This window comes from Triturus cristatus, chromosome 10, assembly GCF_964204655.1.
Source record: "Triturus cristatus chromosome 10, aTriCri1.1, whole genome shotgun sequence".
Lineage (NCBI taxonomy): Eukaryota > Metazoa > Chordata > Amphibia > Caudata > Salamandridae > Triturus > Triturus cristatus.
In genome coordinates, this window is record NC_140593.1 from 154,202,411 (window position 1) to 154,222,440 (window position 20,030).

General features: G+C 47.4%; 1 protein-coding gene across 1 annotated transcript; it reads right to left on the reverse strand.

Moving 5' to 3' along the window:
- Positions 1–470: 470 nt before the first annotated feature.
- Positions 471–14,228, reverse strand: LOC146789108 (uncharacterized). Its single transcript, XM_085630005.1, has 11 exons — positions 13,557–14,228; positions 10,413–10,574; positions 8,809–10,269; positions 7,958–8,050; positions 7,602–7,706; positions 6,886–6,995; positions 6,510–6,704; positions 5,212–5,374; positions 3,528–3,693; positions 2,943–3,037; positions 471–1,570 (listed from the first exon to the last, which is right to left on the reverse strand). Exons 2-11 carry the CDS (start codon positions 10,558–10,560, stop codon positions 1,485–1,487), a joined length of 2,622 nt encoding a protein of 873 aa, XP_085486131.1. The 5' UTR covers positions 10,561–10,574; positions 13,557–14,228; the 3' UTR covers positions 471–1,484.
- Between the last annotated feature and the right edge of the window lie 5,802 nt (positions 14,229–20,030).

The following is a 20,030-nucleotide window of genomic DNA, read 5'->3' on the forward strand; positions in this document are numbered from 1 at the left end:
CCACTTAAATTATTCTCATATTCTTGTGTGACAAGGTCTGATTAGTAAATTCAACGTAAGTTTTACATGGAGAAATCAGAACAGAAGCATTCAGCGGAGTATTGTGTGCATTTCATGTTTGTTGTATTTTGCATTAGTCTGTAAAAGTCTAACACATTAGTAATTTTTTCTCTTTATGACACATATTTTTGTTCTCCCTTGAGTCTAATTCTAGTAGCCCAGACAATGGTAAAGCTCTGATGCAGAGTGCTTTTTGGGGCTGTGATTATGATGATAAAACCCATATTTCAATGAAAACTATGAAATATTTCCCAAACTTCATGGTAAATGTGGGTTTTATACCACTGAATTTTGCACAATTAATGCACACACAGGCTCACACATACATGACACATTTCTTTCACAGCTGCATCACAGGAGGATTCATGGTAAAGTGTACCCCTGACAGCAAAGAGAAAAGACAGTTTCTATTTAAGGGCAATTTTATTTCAATAAGTACAAACTCCAATATATTAAATAAGTTAAATACTATGTGCAGGTCCCTAAAACCCAAAATCTTCTATCAGTGATCCTTGAAGCTCCTCTCGATTGGGTGGCCGGCACCATCCAGTGAAGCCAATAGTTCTGGTTGCAACAATATGGGATGTCTGGATCTGACAGTATTCTGTCACACGAACCTGGTGAGAGGTCTGACAGGACCAGACATCCTAACAGTAACAAAATAAATAGAATTTTTCAACAACATCGGTATCAGCTATAAATTAAAATTCCTTTAGGGTAGAGGGTAAAAAAAATACATTTACGGTATAATGCTAGTATTTACCAGTGGATGTATTGTTATGTAATATTTGGCAGCTTAAATAGCTAAAACATGACGGACATCAAAGTATGATTGTGCGTCTATCATTTAAATAGATATGGAAATGTACAGTTTTATAACTTCATTTATACGCAAAACACAAAATAAATTTGGATAAATACAGATAGAATGGTCCAAAAATAAATAAGGATAAATACAGATGGAAAAGGCCAAAAAATAAATACCATAAAACCGGGAGCGTTAAATATAATGTACAAGCAAAGACCACAAACAGAATGCAACAGTATATATACATTAGATCTGTGCCCCTGCATCCTGAGGGGCGTGGAATCGAGGATCTGTCGCTGTACACATCACCAATCGCTGACTTCCAGGTCAATTCCCTTTTGGAGTGTGAAGGGTAGAAAATATCTGCAAATCAATCAAACTGAAGTATTCTGATAAAAAGGATTGTGAGCTGTCTGTAAGAATGTCCGACTCCACTGCCGTCTGTAAGTCTGTTCTGGCAATGTCTTCCCTTCAGCTCAGGCTCGACGCGGATATCCGGCCTCAGATTGTGATACTTCTATTTCCGGTTAATAAAGTGCAAATGGCAGCTGGCTCAGGTCTTGTGCAGATGCTTCTGTGGTCAGTAGAACAAGACTTGTCGTAGCAAATGGCAGCCTCACACCTGCGAGTTCTTCACCCTCTCGAACGTCTGCATGATGTGGCTGGTGGGGACGCAGCCCTCCCTCACGATGCTCAGGATCCCTGGAAAGGAAGAAGCACAACAGCATGAGATTGAGAGGGCTTAGAGGGTTCTGAGGTCTGTGAGCAGCAGAGGGAAGGGAAGAGACAAGCATAATGAGCACAGTAGGGATTGGCTCCTCAGCATCCAGTGGGTGATGGAGTCCAGGAGGGAACCGCCCTCTCACATGGCATATAATGACCGGAGAAAGCGTGGGGTCTGCGCCCTCAAGGAGACATTGAATGACTGGGGCAGGGTGGGATATCATGGAAACAACAAACTGCTAAAATACAGACTCGAAATCTTTCACTGCCAAAATATCTACCACAAACAACAATCCCCCTGCAAAAATGTCGACCCAAAGTAAACTCACTATCAAGCAATTGGCTAATAAATTCACAAAGGAGATGGAATAGTAAGTTAACTCTGTATTTCAATAATTATGGAGTGAGTCTCACTGGAATTAGGAACTTTAAATAGACATTTGTGTATATTTGTGTATGGTCATAATTTTGTAAATCTGCATGTCAGGATCTGTGATTCTGAGGTCTCTATTTTCAGATGGGAGCAGAGTAAGAACCTTCAGGCACTGGGTAACTTGGGCAGGTGGAATTGTCCCTGAGAAAGAACAATGGGTTTGGGGACAAAATAAAAGATCCCGCCTTGGGGAATATTGTCTTACTGAGGGAGGTTCTGGGTCCATGTGCTAAGTCTGAGTGAATTTCTAAGCACTATTACTAAATTTGATGAATTTGCAGTATGCAATTTGCATCATTTCTTCTTCACTAGAGATGGATTTGAGCATAAAATGCCTCCAAAGGAGACATTTTTCGCTGATTTAAGTCTTCTGCCAGTATCTAACATGACTTTTTAATGAGCGGTATATACTACCATGAAAATTTCATGCAAGATAAAGGCGAACTGAATTTCACACCGTTCATGTAATTTTAGCAAGATTTTGGGAAAAAAATTATGCAAGATGGTACACCAATAGTGCAGACTAATTATAAAGAGAAATGCTTGTAAAGTTGAAAGTAGGGGTCAGGATTTGGCAGAGGTAAGAAACCTCCGGTGGCATCCCTGCAAACTTTGAAATAGCGCTTGAAGTTTTCCTCAGGGGCTCAATAAAGTGCATCTTTTTGTTACGCATTTATCTTAGCCCCTTTAATGATTCAGCTGTCCATTCATTCTGGGCTTTGTAAGTCTGAATGCCTTGGACACCAGGAATCCACTGGATTTAGGCTGTTTTTTCCCAAATCTCATGGCAGGTGTTAGGCGGGTGGGAAGGGGTGGGGGGTGCAGAGCCCCCTGTTCATATCCAAGGATGCAACTGATCTAGTTTGGGAATAGCAGGGGACAGAGATGAAACAGAAACAAGCATTGGCTGAGACCCACCTTCGTCTATCCTCAGACAGTTGACCACCGTGGAGCCCACCATCTCGTAGGAGTCCCCATCACACAGCACCCCCTCCAGCTTCTGCCGTAGACGCCTGAAACACAGAGCGGAATACAAAATCACTCATTTAAAGAAATAATCGACAAAGGCTCAGGTGCTGGAGATTAAGGGAAAACCGGAGGAAGGGAAACATCTACCTGACCTCAAGCTCAACTAGTCGAACACACCTGTGTTTAATGCGCCCACATATAGGCTTATGCCAAGCATCTCAAATACCCTAAAACATATGCGTGAGATATCATCAACACCATTTTCCCTCATTTCACCTTTCAGTAGCACCAGTCTAGTCACATGCTTAAAAATAGTCTAAACTCATTCAAAATAGCTCACCGCCCATCAATACTCCAACACTCTTCCATTCACCTTTCAGAATCTTCAGCTCACGACCCTCAACAATCCTTGCCCCTGCCCTCAGCTCCTAGCAGCCATCTAGTAACTCTCAAACCCCAGGCACCATCTCTTCCGCAGAAGGCCCACTCACAACCTTTTCCTGATTTCAGCCCCTGTTCTGAATGAGTACTCACGAGATGACCATGTCATGGTGGGTGCTGTCACACTCCCCACTGGGATTGGCAGAAGTGATGGCCAGAGGGCCGGTCATGTCGGTGAGGTGGGCAGAGATAGTGTGGTCCGGCACTCGGATCATGATGGAGTCTTTGGTGCCCACAATGTCATAAGCTGGTCCAACTCCTACAGAAGGAGAACATAAAAAAATGAATCAGCAACAAGTCAGGTGTGAGTGATTGAGCATTTGACTTTGACAGTATTTATTTTCTCAGCATCATGAACAGAGTTGCTGTACAGTGGTGCCTTCATTTGGTTGTGCTTAATCTGAGCAGATGTTTGAATGGTCTAGCCTCAGAACATCAAGAGTTAATGAAGGTCCTTGAAGACGTGATTGCTCTAGTTGTGCAGTGGGCACACATTGTCCATTTAGGATGAAAGAAGCTCTACAAAAGGCGACGCGTTGGGGGGGGTTTGAGGGAAAATGCAGAGGGGAAATTAAATAAAAAATGTATTTTCCCTCTGTATGGTCCCTCGATATCCCCCCCAACGCGGCCCTACCGCCCCACCGCTGTTACCTGCATGCACTGCGGCTGATTAAAAAACTGAGAAAGGCATGCACACATTTGTTTGTTATATCTTGAGAGGCCAGATGTCTGCAATACATATTGTTAAACATTCTTTAAAAAAGTATTTCTGTCTTATATCATTTTATGGCGGTTTAATATATCATTCTGTCTGCGCTAGGGACTATTTTACAACTGAAAAGTACACAGACTCAACACAATTCTTATACAGCCATAGTATACCGAGCGCAACCTTTCCTTGTTTTGTCATTGCTGCGGGGTTTAATTAATGTTTTAGTCAGGAATTGTGGAAGTCACATATATTTCTTTATCTGTTTTACACATATGTACACATGCGTCACACACACACACATATATACATAATATATATAATATGTACATGCAATGGGTACATGATATGGGGGTCTGTGTGCTTTAGGGGTGAATGTGCATGTAATACCTGCATGAGATTGGGGTTGCTACATATTAAAGGGGGGACTGGACCCTGATATGTATATGCTATAGCTCCATGTGATAGGGACCGCTACACAGAATTGGGGTCACTGAACCCTGATATGCACATACAATAGCTATATGAGATGGGGATCTGTAAACATCAGGAGGGTGAATGTACATGCAATGCTTGCATGAGATGGGGGTCTGTGGACATCAGAGGGTCCATGTGCATGTAATATCTCCATGAGATGGGGGTCTGTAGATATCAAGGGGTGAATGTGCAGGTAATATCTGCATGAACTGGGGTATGCATATATTGGGGGGGCTGAATGAACTCTGATATGTACATACAATAGGTACCTGAGATGGGGGGTCTGTAGACATTAAGGGGTGAATTGACCCTGATCTGTACATACAATAGCTACATGAGATGGGGGTCTATAGACATTGGGGGGTGAATGGAGTGAAAGGTGCAAGTAATTTGGGCAAGAGATGGGGGTCGGTACACATAAGGGGGGGTGAATAAAGCATGATTCAGACAAGCAACATATACATGAAGTGAGCACACCCCTGAATTTCCCCAGGCACAATTTCTGGCATTTGTATCCCTCACCCCTCTATCCTCCCCAGCCCACCCTTCTTTGGAGAAAGAAACAGCCCATGCAAAAGAGGTCACACGTACCCATCCTCTTTAGCCACTCCCCCTTCTGGACAATGCAGCTGATACCCCCAGGGTAGACGCTCCCCATGAAGTCCCACAACAGGGGGCTGAACGGGGGTCTCACGGCCCGCAGCTGGTCCAAGTGGGAGATGCAGATACAGATGGGCTTCTCCAGGGGTCGGTCCTGTAGCGGATGGAAGAGAGGGAAGTAATGAATGGTTTAGAGAGAGAAGGGGGAGGGCAGGGCCTTCAGACATTATGTGCAGGATCACGTGATACCTAAGTGACCTTAGAACCAGTCACACCACCTCTGTAAATAAACTAAATGTCTCTAGTGCTAGACAACAGATTGTACAAGTTAAAAGCCTTTATGGCCTTCTAATGACACTTACACCGTGACTCCTAATGTATGATGATTTATGTTGAGCACAAGTTGTCTTTTGGCATTGTGACTGTTCTAAATATGTATCATTAATGTCACATATTGATGCAAATTCCTGAGGTCTGGAAATCTGTTGATTTCCATACCCGTCACGTTACCCACTGGACTGTCAATGTTATTGTTCCTTTTTACTGCATGTTTAAACATATCCAATCCTTTCCATTTGGAAGTACCACACAGCTCTAATTGTAGTTCTGTGTTTATACACTTATGTTGTTTGGTAGGAACCTATGTCTCTTGCAATACACTATTACCCTCGGTCCCTCTTGACACACAGGGTTCCCTTGTTCTTTGTTACTCTCTTTCTAATGTCCTATAGCAGACAGACACTGGCCACAGAGTTCAACGCAATGGAATCTGCACAGTCTGAGAATGCAGACTCACTGTGTAATCTGGGGCATTAGTATCTTTCTTGTACGTGTGATAGCATCTCGCTGGGATCTACTGCCCCTAGAGCAGGGTTCTCTCCAGATACAATGTGTGGACTGGAGCCCACACTTCCCTTATCACCCCCCATCTCGCACTCTTCCCCAAATTATGACAAGCTACCCTTTAAACTGGCTGCTTTCCTTTTTAAAAATAAGTTTTGGAGTTGGAACTTTCTAGGCAGATATTACCATGAAAATCCTCACCTGCAGAATGGTTTTACCCTCTCATTTCCATGACAATATATCCAACTATATATACTACAGGCTGGTATCACCATGGTAATCACACCTCTGCAGAATGGTTTTACCCTGTCATTTCCATGAGAATGTCTCCGCCCACAGGGTGATTTCTAACTTATTCTAGTAAAAGGTGTCTCTTATTCTTGAATGACAGAGCATCTGTCTCGGCCTCGGGTAAATTCTGCGGAAGTCCGCTCCTCGGTGCTCACCTTGATGGTGTAAATCTTCTGGATGGCCTCGGGGTGTTTGCAGGAGGCTGCCAGGGCGTAGACAGTATCTGTGGGGACCCCGCACACCCCACCCTGGTCCAGCAGGGCAGCGATGGTCCTTAGACTGCTGGTGCGATAGGAATCGGGGCACACGCAGGAGTCCGACGCCTCAACTTTCTCCTCTGACTTCGTTTCCTAAAAGTGCAAAGAGCAGACAAGGGGTGAGACAGCGTCACCTGCAGCTGTCCTTGAGCAGCACATGCACATCCCGGAGTTAGAGGACTAAAGACTGGTTATTTGAGAGACACATTTATCGGAACTGAGTGTTAATTTAAGAATAGTAATCGTAACATATTGCATGTACTTATCACTGTACCTTGAAGAAAGAGGGTCCCATGGGAATTAGGTCCTTGCTGAAAATGCAGTTTCCAAGAGATGCTGCTGCCCCGTAGATACAGACGAGACTGAAGACGGACAATACTGTGACTAAAAAAACACACAAAGACGGGAAAATTAGACTTTAAGTTCAATATTATCAACAAAAAAAAGAGGCGCGTGCTGATCACGTTGATGTTAAACCAAGACAGGGGTTCCTTCAGGAGGGATTTAAAAAAGGTAAATGCCACCCAAGACGATAAAATATAAACATAAGACTGAGATTAATTTTTCACTCTACTTCGGTCTGTATGAAATTAAGTGTGGTAATGCATTTAAACTGGTACATGAACCCCTGTGTTGGTTTGTACTTATTTTCCCTGGTTCCTAGGGTTATGGGGCTCACCCCAACTCTTCGTATTATAACAAGGTGATCTTAAGGCAGCAGTGGAGAGACAGATACAAAAACTAAGAGATGTGGAGGTCTGGCAGAGAACCAGACACATGTCAGGGTTGTAACTGACTCCATTCGAGCCAGGCTTGTCAGGCACACTCCAGTCCTTTCTACAGACCACTTCCCTTTAGCCCCCAACACATTACAGGTGGACTCGGGATGGCACTTGATAGAAATTGCCTGTTAATCATGTATTAACCCTTTAGAGATCACTGACATGAATTAACTCACAAGAGGAACCCACATGGAAGGTGTCCACTTACTCTCGAGCTCGAGGGGCAGGCATTCCAAGGTGAAGAGCAGGAAACAGACCATCACCGCCTTCATCAGCAGGGCGAGCAGCACCAGCACCACGTTGGCATAGGCGACTATGGAACAAGCAGAATAAGATGGCATCAGAGGTCGGATATGACATATTTCAGAGGTCTGCGGGGGTTGCAGTTGCTTAAGTCCTCAGATGAGGACACTACGATGCCCCAGAACTGTGCATATTGACCATCGAGTGACAGAGACCGGCCTGTACCCACTACAGCCGGAAGCAGCTGCTTTCTGTCAGGGCACCTGGGCCTCAAGTACTCAACAGAGGGATGACTGGACATCGGTATCCGGAGAGACTTACCCAAGGACATCAGGAAGACATTGATGACCAGGAAGGTGACGGCACCAACAGTGAATGCACCATAACTGGCGACGTGGATATTCAGCAGGGGACCTGGAGAGGGAAGAGGAGGAGGGGCAGAGGGTTAGTCATGGATGAAACAGAACAGAGGAAGGAGCTCTTCCTTCAAAGACAGGAGATGGCTAGGACCAGAGACAAGGGATGGAGGAGGACCATATACTGTCCAACACCTCACTCATCTAACAGCCAATCATGGTGCTAGATATTGGCTTCTGATGATGTGTAAAACTGTATCTTCCACCTCATCCTGCACAGGTGCGCCCTGATTTGGTGAAACACACTTCTCGAAACACCTAATCCCAGTTTATCTGAGTGATAATTCTGGTAAATATGCCCAGAGGTACAATAAATGAGCAGTTATTTGAACAAAGGTGATAATAACTATTGGTTCTTCCCACAACTGGATTATCAACAATAGTTTATCCAGATCCATTAATGGTTCCATAAGTCATTAGTCCCCTCCTAGTGGCCACCAGCTGCACTCCTCTTCCACCCTTTGCCCTCCACCTGGCAGCCATCACATATGATCCCTACCAGGTACTTCTTCAGGTCACTGGTTACAAGGACCCCCAGTCAGAAAAAGAACTGCATGTGATATCATCAAGAAACTACCTGCATGCATGGCTACACCAAATGAAACTCATACCCAGAAATATACATCACCCCCACTGCCCCTACTGGTATGCCTTAGAATCTAAACCACACAGAAGCTTCATGACACTTGATCCCTAGGACTTTTCTGAAAACATTTTGCACATTGTAAAGATTAAGATTAAGAAATCACAAGTTACCTGCAAGTCGGAGCCACGCCCATGTGGCCCATACAGCCGCATAACAGAATGGTAGGACCGACCCAAATCTTCGACCTCTCTGGACCACGATCCTGCAGACGTACAACTGGAAGAGAGCACCAGGGATCAGCACCCAAGGGATGGAGAGGTGGGCTCTGGTGGGGTCATCGAGGGACCCCTGGATGGCAGAGAGTGAGGCCAAGCCATTGCAGATGAAGAAGAGGGCATCCGGGAGGTGGCATCTGGTAGTGCTGACCTCCTGGCCCTCCTTAGACCTGCTGGTGACACGCTTCAGGCACAGCAGCAAGTCCTGGAGCGTAGCCGATGACATCACTTGAGGTCCAGTAGAGATCAATGACTTATCAGCGATGGAGTTAATGAGGCTGGCAAAAGTGGCGTAGAGGGAGGTGGCTGTGTAGATGCTGCAGACCACTCCAAAGAAGATATGGGATCCCTGGAGTGGAATCTGTTGGATGGTGGAGACAGTGAGGAGGAGGAAGCATGAATTCTGCAGCACCTCCAGGAGGTCTCTGTTGAGGGACATCAGGCAGAGGATGCAAGCGGCGACCAGAAAGAACCAGCCCCCCACCATGCCCGCTCGGCTCTTGTCCACATTGTCCCCTGAGAGGAGCACCGTGAGGATGAACTCTTCCCAGGACATCAGCAACCAGAACAGGCTGTGGAGTCCAAGCTTGGTGGTGTGGTAGACGTCTTCTCTCAAGTAACTGTAGTAGCTGGCGCAGAGCTGGGACAGCGCATTGATGCTGACCCAGATGGCTCCAATGTAGAAGGTCTTCATGTACCCAAAGGAATAAAAGGCAAAGATGAGCGAGGCCACAGCGTCAGCGATGTGTCCCAAGGCCATGGGTTCCGCGTACTTGGAGTTCTTCTTGGTCTCCTCCCCGATGCCACTGGAAGAGGTGCTGTTGGCCGTGCCCAGAAGCAAGACGCTGAACATGGGGTTCCCGAAGCCTGGAAGGACATTCCTCTGGGTCAGGCCCTTCAGGAGCAGGGCAGTGGCGCCATAGAACCCAAACAACACAATGAGCAGCTCCAGGGTCCCCGAGACCACCAGCGCCCACTGTCCGAAGAGCCCCACTGCCTCGAAGACCAGTGTGAGGGTGATGGCGCCAAACACGAAAGGCATGACGTAGTTAACGGTGGCCGAGCAGAAGGAGAGGATGAAGGCGACGGCGGTGTATGCCACCAGCCCTGCTACTGCGCTCTCACTGACCGGAAGAGGGGAGGCGGCCATGATGGTCTGGCTGTTAGAAATGTTCAGGGCTTGTGTGGTGTTGTGGATGGTGGGATACGCTCCCAGGACGACACGTGTAGCCCCGTAGCTGCTCCAGAGGGCCGCGAATGCCACAAAGGCGGTGCTTCCAAGGTGATCGTACTTCCGGAAGCACAGGAAGCCTGCAATGAGTTGTGCCAGTCCTCCAATCAGGATGAGATGGACCCCTGCAAGAGATAACACAGGAATTGTCAGCACGGGTGTGTGTGTTTGTGTGCGTGAGTGTGTACCCCCTCCCTCCAAGTGTTTTATGTATGTTATCCCAGCGCCACCTGTAACCCTTTGTGTGATCTGTGGCTGCCACACTCACCTGCCAGGATGTTCTCCACACCTTCAGCGTTCACTTTGGTGTGGAAGGAAAAGAAGTTCTGTAGGGTCACCAGGAAGGCGCTGATAACGTTGGCGAGGAAGCCGATGACGGATGGTTCACTGTAGTACACAGAGGCGAAGCCTTCCATGGTGAGTGGCAGACCTGGGGAGGAGTCAATAGGTAAGAAATTAACCACAGTTGAGAGGGAACAAGAGGTGAGATTCGGACAGGAGGTGAAAGGGGAAGGAGGTAAGAATGAGATGGAAGACGGGTAGCTGGGTGGGTAAGACCCAGAATCGATTGGTGCGCGAGGTTAGATGGGGAACAGGAGGTGAGACAGGAGCCAGAGGCCAAATATCAGACAGAGGTGAGAGGGGAACAGGATGGGAGAGTGGGACAGTGAGTGAGATGGAAGACATATGTGCAGTGGGACAGTGGGTGAGATGGAAGAGACATGCCAGAGTAGGACAATGAGTGAGATGGAAGGGACGTGAGAGTGGGACAGTGGGTGAGATGGAAGACAAATGAGAGTGGGACAGAGAGTGAGATGAAGACATGTGAGAGTGGGACAGTGGGTGAGATGGAAGACACCTGAATGTGGGACAGTGGGTTAGATGGAAGACACATGTGAGAGTGGGACAGTAAGTGAGATGGAAGACACATGTGAGAGTGGGACAGTAGGTGAGGTGGAAGAGATGTGAAAGTGGGACAGTGGGTGAGATGGAAGATATGTGAGAGTGGGACTGTGAGTGATATGGAAGACGTGAAAATGGGGCAGTGGGTGAGATGGAAGACGTGAAATTGGGACAGTAGGTGAGAAGGAAGACATACGTGAGAGTGGTACAGTGGGTGAGATGGAAGACCCGTGAGAGTGGGACAGGGAGTAAGATGAAAGACACATGTGAGAGCGGGACAGTGGATGAGATGGAAGACGCATGTGAAAGTGGGACAGTAGGTGGGATTCGAGCCAGAATTAAGATAGGGGCCCACGGTGTGAAGGGAACCGGAGGCGAACTGAGAACAGCCAGTCAAAGGGGTGCAGATGGGGTGGGCAGTGAAACTGAGACTAGGGCAGGAGGTGCAATGGAGCTTAGGGGTGAGAACAGCATTTGAAAGCTGGTGAAAGTTTAGGAGGTGAGATGAGGTAAGGAGTTAAATCTGAACCAGAGGTGAGATCTAGGCCAGGAGTGAGATAGGACATGAGAGGAGAGGTGGAGGGGAGGGAGGAGGGGGAGGGTCTTAGACTGAGGAAGGGAGAAAGGTGAGACAAGGAAATGCCGATGTTGACCTCAGGAAAGTACATGACATGAGACAAGGGTGGTCGAGGAAATGAACGGAGGTGAGGCGAGCTCTGTCCAAACTCTCAGAACACTGCAATGCATACATAGGACTCAGAGATCTGTACATCAGCTTATCTTATATATGTGATAAATGTCCGTGTAGACGCTATAAGGGAGACGTTAAACACCAGGCGAACCCCATCGTGAGGTGGGCAGGCGCCCGGACAGCAGTAGGAGTCTAGGACAGCGCTTCTCACGAAGGGTGACGTCACCTGCCTGTCTATACCTTTAAAAAGGAGTAAAGAGAAGGTTCACCTAAAGAGATAGGAAAAGCTTGATGCATAATGTTGGCTCGGCGGGTTAATGCTGATGCTCGCGCCGCTGGCAGGTGTGATCTACAGTCACGAATCTGGATCCTGTCAGGGCCGGCTCACCCTTCCATCCTTGTGAGGTCACCGCTGTTACTTTTGGAACAGTAATACTTGTTTTCATCGACTATAAACTACAGGCGTTAGTTATAAAGCGCTACACAAAACACGTTCATATTTTACAACCGCAGTGGGGTCATAGGAGCTGGTACCTGCAGTCACAGGCGTTCTGTTGAAACCTCTCTGCGGGCTCTAATGACTTAAATACTGTGACCTGCATCCAGGACTAGGACAGGCGTTCACTTCAGAGTCTGTTTCATCTCAACTCTTCCCTGCTCCCTGCGGGTGGAGTGGGGGGGGGGGGCGGGGGTGGTGAGGGGGGCGCTTGTAAGTGCTCTCTCTCTCTCTCCTGTTAAATTCTGGGGTCTCCAAAACCTGTGAGCCTTTCACTGCCAACTTAGCCCATCTCCCCCATTCAGGACAGTAGTGTAAAGAGTGACAGACTGTACACACCAGGACAGTAGTGTAAAGAGTGACAGACTGTACACACCAGGACAGTAGTGTAAAGAGTGACAGACTGTACACACCAGGACAGTAGTGTAAAGAGGGACAGACTGTACGCACCAGGACAGTAGTGTAAACAGTGACAGACTGTACACACCCGGACAGTAGTGTAAACAGTGACAGACTGTACACACCAGGACAGTAGTGTAAAGAGGGACAGACTGTACGCACCAGGACAGTAGTGTAAACAGTGACAGACTGTACAGTGACAGACTGTACACACCAGGACAGTAGTGTAAAGAGGGGCAGACTGTACACACCAGGACAGTAGTGTAAAGAGGGGCAGACTGTACACACCAGGACAGTAGTGTAAGCAGGGGCAGACTGTACACACCAGGAGAATAGTGCACAGAGAGAGGGGCAGACTGCAGATCAGGGCACCAGTGTAAAGTGAGACGGGCAGACTGCAGATCAGGGCGCCAGTGTAAAGTGAGAGGGCAGACTGCACATTAGGACAGGAGTGTACAGACTAGAGAGATGGAGGCGGACAGTGCAGACCAGTACAACAGTGTACAGACTCAGGAGGAGTCAGACTGAACACACTAGGAGAATAGTGCACAGAGAGAGGGGCAGACTGCAGATCAGGGCACCAGTGTAAAGTGAGACGGGCAGACTGCAGATCAGGACAGGAGTGTACAGACTAGAGAGATGGAGGCGGACAGTGCAGATCAGGACAACAGTGTACAGACTTATGGATAGTCAGGCTGAACACACTAGGAGAATAGTGCACAGAGAGAGGGGCAGACTGCAGATCAGTGCACCGGTGTGAAGTGGGAAGGGCAGACTGCACCGATCAGTGTAAGACAGTGTAAAAGGGCCACACTGTGCAGTGTGGAGAGACAAGGGCAGGCTGATCACACTAAAAGATACAGGCATGGACAGGTTGTTCACAAGAGGAAAGTATCACAGAGGGACAGAAAGAATGTACATACCGAGGGACGGGAGCTCTGTTTTCCGTCACGGGGCCGCGCCTCCGTTTTCTTTGAGGGACTCTCGGGTGAGGGTCGATGCTGTCTCTCCTCTATGAGGGCTGCTCTGGTGAGGGTCGGTGCTGTCTCTTCTCTGTGAGGGCTGCTCTGGTGTGGGCCGCCTGGCTTCCTGTGCCTGATGAACTCTCTTTGAGGGTCCGTCCTGTTCTGCAAAGACGCCCTGTGAGGGCTGGTCCTAACTCCGAGGACAGCTCTTTGAGGACAGGTCTTGTTCCTTGGGGTGCACTTTGAGGGCCGGTCCTGCCTCCGAGGAGTTCTCTGTGAGGGTTGATGGGTCTCTCCTGTTTTCGACGGATGATCTCTGAGGGTCGGTGTGCGTCTCCTGACTGAAGAGTCCTGTGAGGGCTGGTCTCGTCTCTGAGGGGTGCTCTGTGAGGGCTGGTCTCGTCTCTGAGGGGTGCTCTGTGAGGGCTGGTCTCGTCTCTGATGAGCCCTCTGTAAGGTTTAGCCGGTTGTCCGTGCGAGGGTCGGTCTTGTGAAGAGTCTGCTCTGAGGATCGTTCTTGTTTGGGGGTGCTGTGAGGTTCGTTTTTGTTTGGGGGTGCTGTGAGGGTCGTTCTTGTTTTGGGGTGCTCTGTGAGGTCCTGACCCCTCAGACAGCAGCTGCTCCTCTTCTGCCTGTTCCCCGCTCGGGCAGGTTTTATACAGTCGGAGGTGGGAGGGGCTGGTGGTGGTGTTGGTGGTGGGGGGGGGGGAGGGGGGTGCTGGAAGGTGTGTGGAATTTCCCCCTCGTCACTCTCCATCCTCCACCCGTCACCTCACCCTGTCCCTCCTCCGAGCTCCTCCCACTCCAGGGGGCCGAGAATGACCTGTAACTTTTATTTATCTTGAAACAAAATTTTAAACACAGAGATTTCTCTTCCTAGGACAAAGGTCATAGCGTGGAATGTAATAAAACCACAGGAAACTCCTGAAGTCAAAGTCGAGAGATGAATTAATATTTATTTTAAGAAATAAATATTTATATTAAATATGACGTTTTGCCGCAGTACTGAAGGCCTGGATAACAACAGCATTAAAATAACCACAATAATAATAATAAGAGTAGTAATAATAATAATATTTTCAGGTCAGGTTCGGGCGCCGAGATTGTGACACAGGGAGTGAAAGCGAAGGTCGCTCAGCCTTTCACAAGAAGCTCCCCGCGGTGACTTCAGAGTGCCAGGAGTGGACCCGCGCCCGGACCCAGCCTTGTACAATATCATGGTGGCGGCACCAGGGCTGCGGGTGCTGCCTGGAGCCAGTGGCCTGGATTGAGGAGGGGGGAGGGGGGGAGGGGGCGGCCCTTGGCCTCGATCGCTCATTCACAAGGAGATTACTGTGGTGACTTAGGGGTGGACCCTCCCCAGGAGCAGCCTTGTACAATGAGATCAGAGAGGGTACACCAGGAGTGCAGGGGGTCGTACAGGGCCCAGGGCACACATTGGCAAGGAGCTAAAGTGATGCCCAGGTATGTCTTTCACAAGACGCCCACTGTGATGACCTCACGAGTGGGGGAAGTGGTGCCAGCCCCTGCGCTACCGGTTAAACCGCTTTCTGGAACGGGACGACCAACGCGGCCTTAGCAGAAGGCCAAATAAATACTGCCAATAATTTGTGACCACTCCCAACATGCCAAGCGACTTTAAAGCCGATTAAAAAAATAGAAAGACAACTAGGAACGAAAATATAATAGAGTTAGGTGTATGTACACCTGCTCCGGAAGTGTGGAGAAGAGAGCCTAACACAGCTGCCGACTTTGAAACAACTGGGGAGCTAAGTTTGGATCCCAGCGTTTGTTCATCATCCTGTGATTCTCGGCAAATCACTTATTCGTCCCGTGCCTAGAAACAGAAAAGAATAAAGCTAAATTGACCTTATGTAATGTAATGTGGTGTTAATGTAAAGCCTGTAATATCCTTTGTCCAAACTCACGCTTCAGATTTCCTTCTCTTAATGCAGGGTATGTTGTTTGTAATTCTATATTGTACATATGTTAACATCTATGTAAAGCGCTTTGACGTCGGCAATGACGTGGGCGCTTAAAGAGATGTTTATTGCCGGAATTTTTTCTACCCCGAAACCAAGGCCTTGAGTAGAGGTCCCCCACGGGGCCGAGATGTCAGGTGCTACTTCAACACCCCTCCGCCCCAGAAGAGATGGAACATCCCAAAGGGTCTCAAAGTAATGGGGAATTCCCGGAGGGAGCCCCACCTTCCCGTCTGCGCCCCTCCGCTTTGGAGCTCTCACCTCACAGAAACCCGAAGAGGAGGGGTCATTTATTTTACGGTTTGGAAATATTTTATATTTGTGATAAAACCTGGAGATTCTGAGGGGAAAAGAGCGATAACACCGTACTCTCCTAGAGGGAGAATGTCCGAGGCCATGCACCCCCTTACAATCCTATAGTGACGTGGTGGCGCTAGGGACCACGTCTTATGTACAAGGCAGCGTTAAGCCACTCAATGTGGCTAACGCTGCCTTGTACATAAGGCCCCCTTTCTCGCTATGGTTAGCGTGAAAGGGCTGGGCAGTGGGTGTTGCGGTGCGCATTCCACCGCAACACCCATTCATTTTGACGCTGCCCCATATTTACAAGGGTGGTGTGAATAGAAGGCAGCGCCAAAATTAAGACCAGGTAAAAACTGGTCTTAAGATGGCAAAATGAGGAAAAATGCATTATTTCTCGACCATTTTTGCTTTTTCCAATTGTGCTGCCTTGTGCAGCACACATGGAAAAAGCAAAAGGCCATTGTTTGTTTATGTACAGGAAGGTGTCCCTTCCTGTACATAAACAAATGTTTAAAAAAAAATCAATTTTGCGGGCTGCCCAAGGCCCACGAAGGGGGCCCTCCTAAGAGGGCAGCCCCCCTTAGTGCCACATGAGTGCACACGAGGCAGCCGCCCAGTGTTTGGGACCCCTTAAGGGTCCACATGCCTCGTCACTTCCGGACAGGAGTGGGAGGGGGCGCGGTACATATTCCTCTCCCGCCTGCTGGACGCTCTCTTTGTCCCGCTGCGCTGACGCCGTTTGGATGTGCACCGACCTCCAGGAGTTGTTACTCGGTGAGTTAACCCCCCTCTCCCCTCCCTCCCCATTGCAGGGGCAGTCCCACAGGCAGGGCGGGTTAGCCCGGCCATTGCTGAGGGGGCTGTCCGCCTTGAGGAGGGGGGGGGGGTTTGGGCAGCTCCCGGTGAGCACAGGCCAGCATCCTTCGCCCCGGTTCTAGGCCACTGGGCCAGGCCGCGTGGCTCTGGCTAAGGACCTGGCCCCGTGGGTCCAGGGGGTAGGAGGGTCAGAGAGTATAGCCAGGCTCCCCTCCTGCCGCTTCGAGGGGCAGGAGCACAATTCGTGGGGTGGGGGAGGAGCGCAACGGGTGCCGCGTAGCCCCCACGCCTCTGGTAGTGTTGGTTTGGCAGGGCCCGTGTCGCCTGCCACTACGGGGACTCAGCCCACTAGTGGGCCTGTAGATGCGGGGGGCAGCGAGCGATGTGCGGCTCCCCCTCCAGGAAGGCTAACGCCTCTCTCCGCCACTTCATTGTACATATGGCCTCTAGTGTCACCACATGGAGCTCCTTGTGAAAGACACAAGCAAGCCCAGCACTATTCTCCCTTACTGATGATGTCACTACATGGATCTCCATGTGAAACACAAACCTGGCCATGGCCCAGTCCCTGCACTTCTGACATCACCAGACCTAGCTCTGGTGAGACACCTGGAGCTCCTTCTGAAACACATTCCTGGCCGTGGCCCGGTCCTTGCACTCCCGATGTCACCGTACCAAGCTCTGATGTGACACATGGAGCTTCTTGTGAAACACATCGTGGCCCTGGCCCAGTCCATGCACTCCTGATGTCAGCGTGCCTAGCTCTGGTGTCACACATGGTGCTCCTTGTGAAACACATACTTGGCCCTGGCCCAGTCCCTACATTCCTGATGTCAACGTATCTAGCTCTGGTGAGACACCTGGAGCTCCTTGTGAAACACATTCCTGGCCGTGGCCCAGTCCCTGCACTTCTGACATCACCAGACCTAGCTCTCGTGAGACACCTGGAGCTCCTTCTGAAACACATTCCTGGCCGTGGCCCAGTCCCTGCACTCCTGATGTCACCGTACCAAGCTCTGATGTGACACATGGAGCTTCTTGTGAAACACATACGTGGCCCTGGCCCCATCCCTGCACTCTTGATGTCAGCGTGCCTAGCTCTGGTGTCACACATGGTGCTCCTTGTGAAACACATACTTGGCCCTGGCCCAGTCCCTACATTCCTGATGTCAACGTATCTAGCTCTGGTGAGACACCTGGAGCTCCTTGTGAAACACATTCCTGGCCATGGCCCAGTCCTTGCACTCCTGATGTCACCATATCTAGCTCTGGTGAGACACCTGGAGCTCCTTGTGAAACACAAACCTGGCCGTTGCCCCGTCCCTGCACTCTTGATGTCACCTTATCTAGCTCTGGTGTGACACATGGAGCTCTTTGTGAAACACATACATGCCCGTGGCCCATCCCTGAACTCTTAATATCACTATATCTTTCTCTGGTGAGACACAAGAAGCTCTTTGTGAAACTCGTACCTGGCCCAGTCCCTGCACTCCTGACGTCACCATATCGAGCTCTGGTGTGACACATAGAGCTCTCTGTGAAACACGTACCTGGCCGTTGCCCAGTCCATGCACTCCTCTCCTGATGTCACCATAGGATGTATGACGTTACAACGCATGCTATTACAACGCATACCTTTACAACGCATTTTTTACAACGCAAGTACTACTACAACGCATTACTTTACAACGAACACTTTTACAACGCAATACCTATTAAAATACTGAAAAGTGCTGTTACAACGAAATCTATTATAACGCATACCATTACAACGCGATTTTTTTTAATTTTTATTTAAAAGTACAATAAAATTTCCCTGGGATGCAGGGAAATTAGGGGTTTTAGGGTGGGGAAGTGTATTAAAATGTGGAGAAAAACTGAGCGTAAATCGACTTAAATGCATTACCAAATTAATACTCGAGTATTAAAATTAATACTCGAGTATTAAAATTAATACTCAAAATCCCCAATAAAATTCCGTTTTCACACATTTCAAAGATTAACAAAAAGAACGATAGTTAAAACAACAGTACTAACACAATTTTTATCATGATTAAATCGGAAAGTAAATAAACAGAGTAAAACACACATACACATAGGCGCCATTTTAACCATCTCACTTGTAAAACTTGTCCTACAACACTTTCTATGAAAACAATACCAAAAGACATGTTCCAAAATGGATGCCAAAACGGAGCAAATGAGTGAAAACAATACATTTTAAAATGCATTTTTAAATTATCATTTTCCACAGTAAAATAAAGTACAAAAAAAAACACATCGAACGCAGTTTTTAAAAAAATTAATAGTGACACAGAGTAAAACTTGTAAATACCAGGAAGACACCATTTTGCAATCAGTTGATTATCAACTACCAGAGAGACCAGACGTCAAAACCTGACCCTCTGTCACCTCCACTGCGACCTCCTCAGAGAGAGCACTGAATTACTTCGGAAAACCATTATTAGTAGACAACTACTAGTAAGTCAGTAAAATATTTTTAAGCCATGGTTTTGCGTAAAATATGTCTACTTTCCATACAAAATATATTTTTAAATTTTTAATATTAACTTTTAAAATGTACTGTTTCTAATTTGTTATGACTAAAAATATATACCAACTAAAAACAACTACTTTCTTTTCCAAAAACAGAAACTTGAAATACATTGAGAATCAAAAATTGGTGTACCTAATTTTCCATCGCCTCCACATAAACGACTGACCTTTAGTATAGTGAAGGTAAATGTAATTTAATTTAAATTATTTTAGTTTAAAAATATATTTTAAGCATTAGCTAAAGTGTTGTAATGGCAAAGGTGATTTTTTTTCTTTCCTCATTCTCACTACATCATAAACGAAATTATACCATGGTGCAGAGGTAACAATTACTAATAAGACTTCAGTTAGGTACAACACCTGAAAAAGCGTTCCAAGTTACTGAGGTAACGATTAGTATTCTAAGTCCCAAAATATTCAGCAGTAGAGTAATTGAGTGATAGTGTAGGTGTATCCATTATTACTCTTATTTTAAAATGCATTCAATGTGTATTATGTTTTGCTTAACCAATTTTGACACATACTCATTTGTCAAATATCATACTTTTCAAAAATGAGGTTTTTTTTTACCAACGTTGGCTAAGTAACATTAATTTTTATATATTTTTTTTTTTCCAGAGTAAATCGGTTACAAAAAATATAACTTTATCCTGCAGCAAGCATTACCTTAAAGGCACGAAAACAAACAACAACTGACAAAGGTATTTTACATTATGAGTGTTATAATTTCCACAATTTAATAGTCATTCCTTTTGTTATTGTTACTCCCCTAAAG

Coding starts and splice junctions, on each gene's coding strand:
- LOC146789108 (XM_085630005.1), bottom strand. CDS start 10,560: ATGGAAGGCTTCGCCTCTGTGTACTACAGTGAACCATCCGTCATCGGC. Junction 5,375..6,509: donor AGAAGATTTACACCATCAAG/GTGAGCACCGAG, acceptor CATCCGCTACAG/GACCGACCCCTGGAGAAGCC. Junction 1,571..2,942: donor CTGTCTGAGGATAGACGAAG/GTGGGTCTCAGC, acceptor CTTCCTTTCCAG/GGATCCTGAGCATCGTGAGG.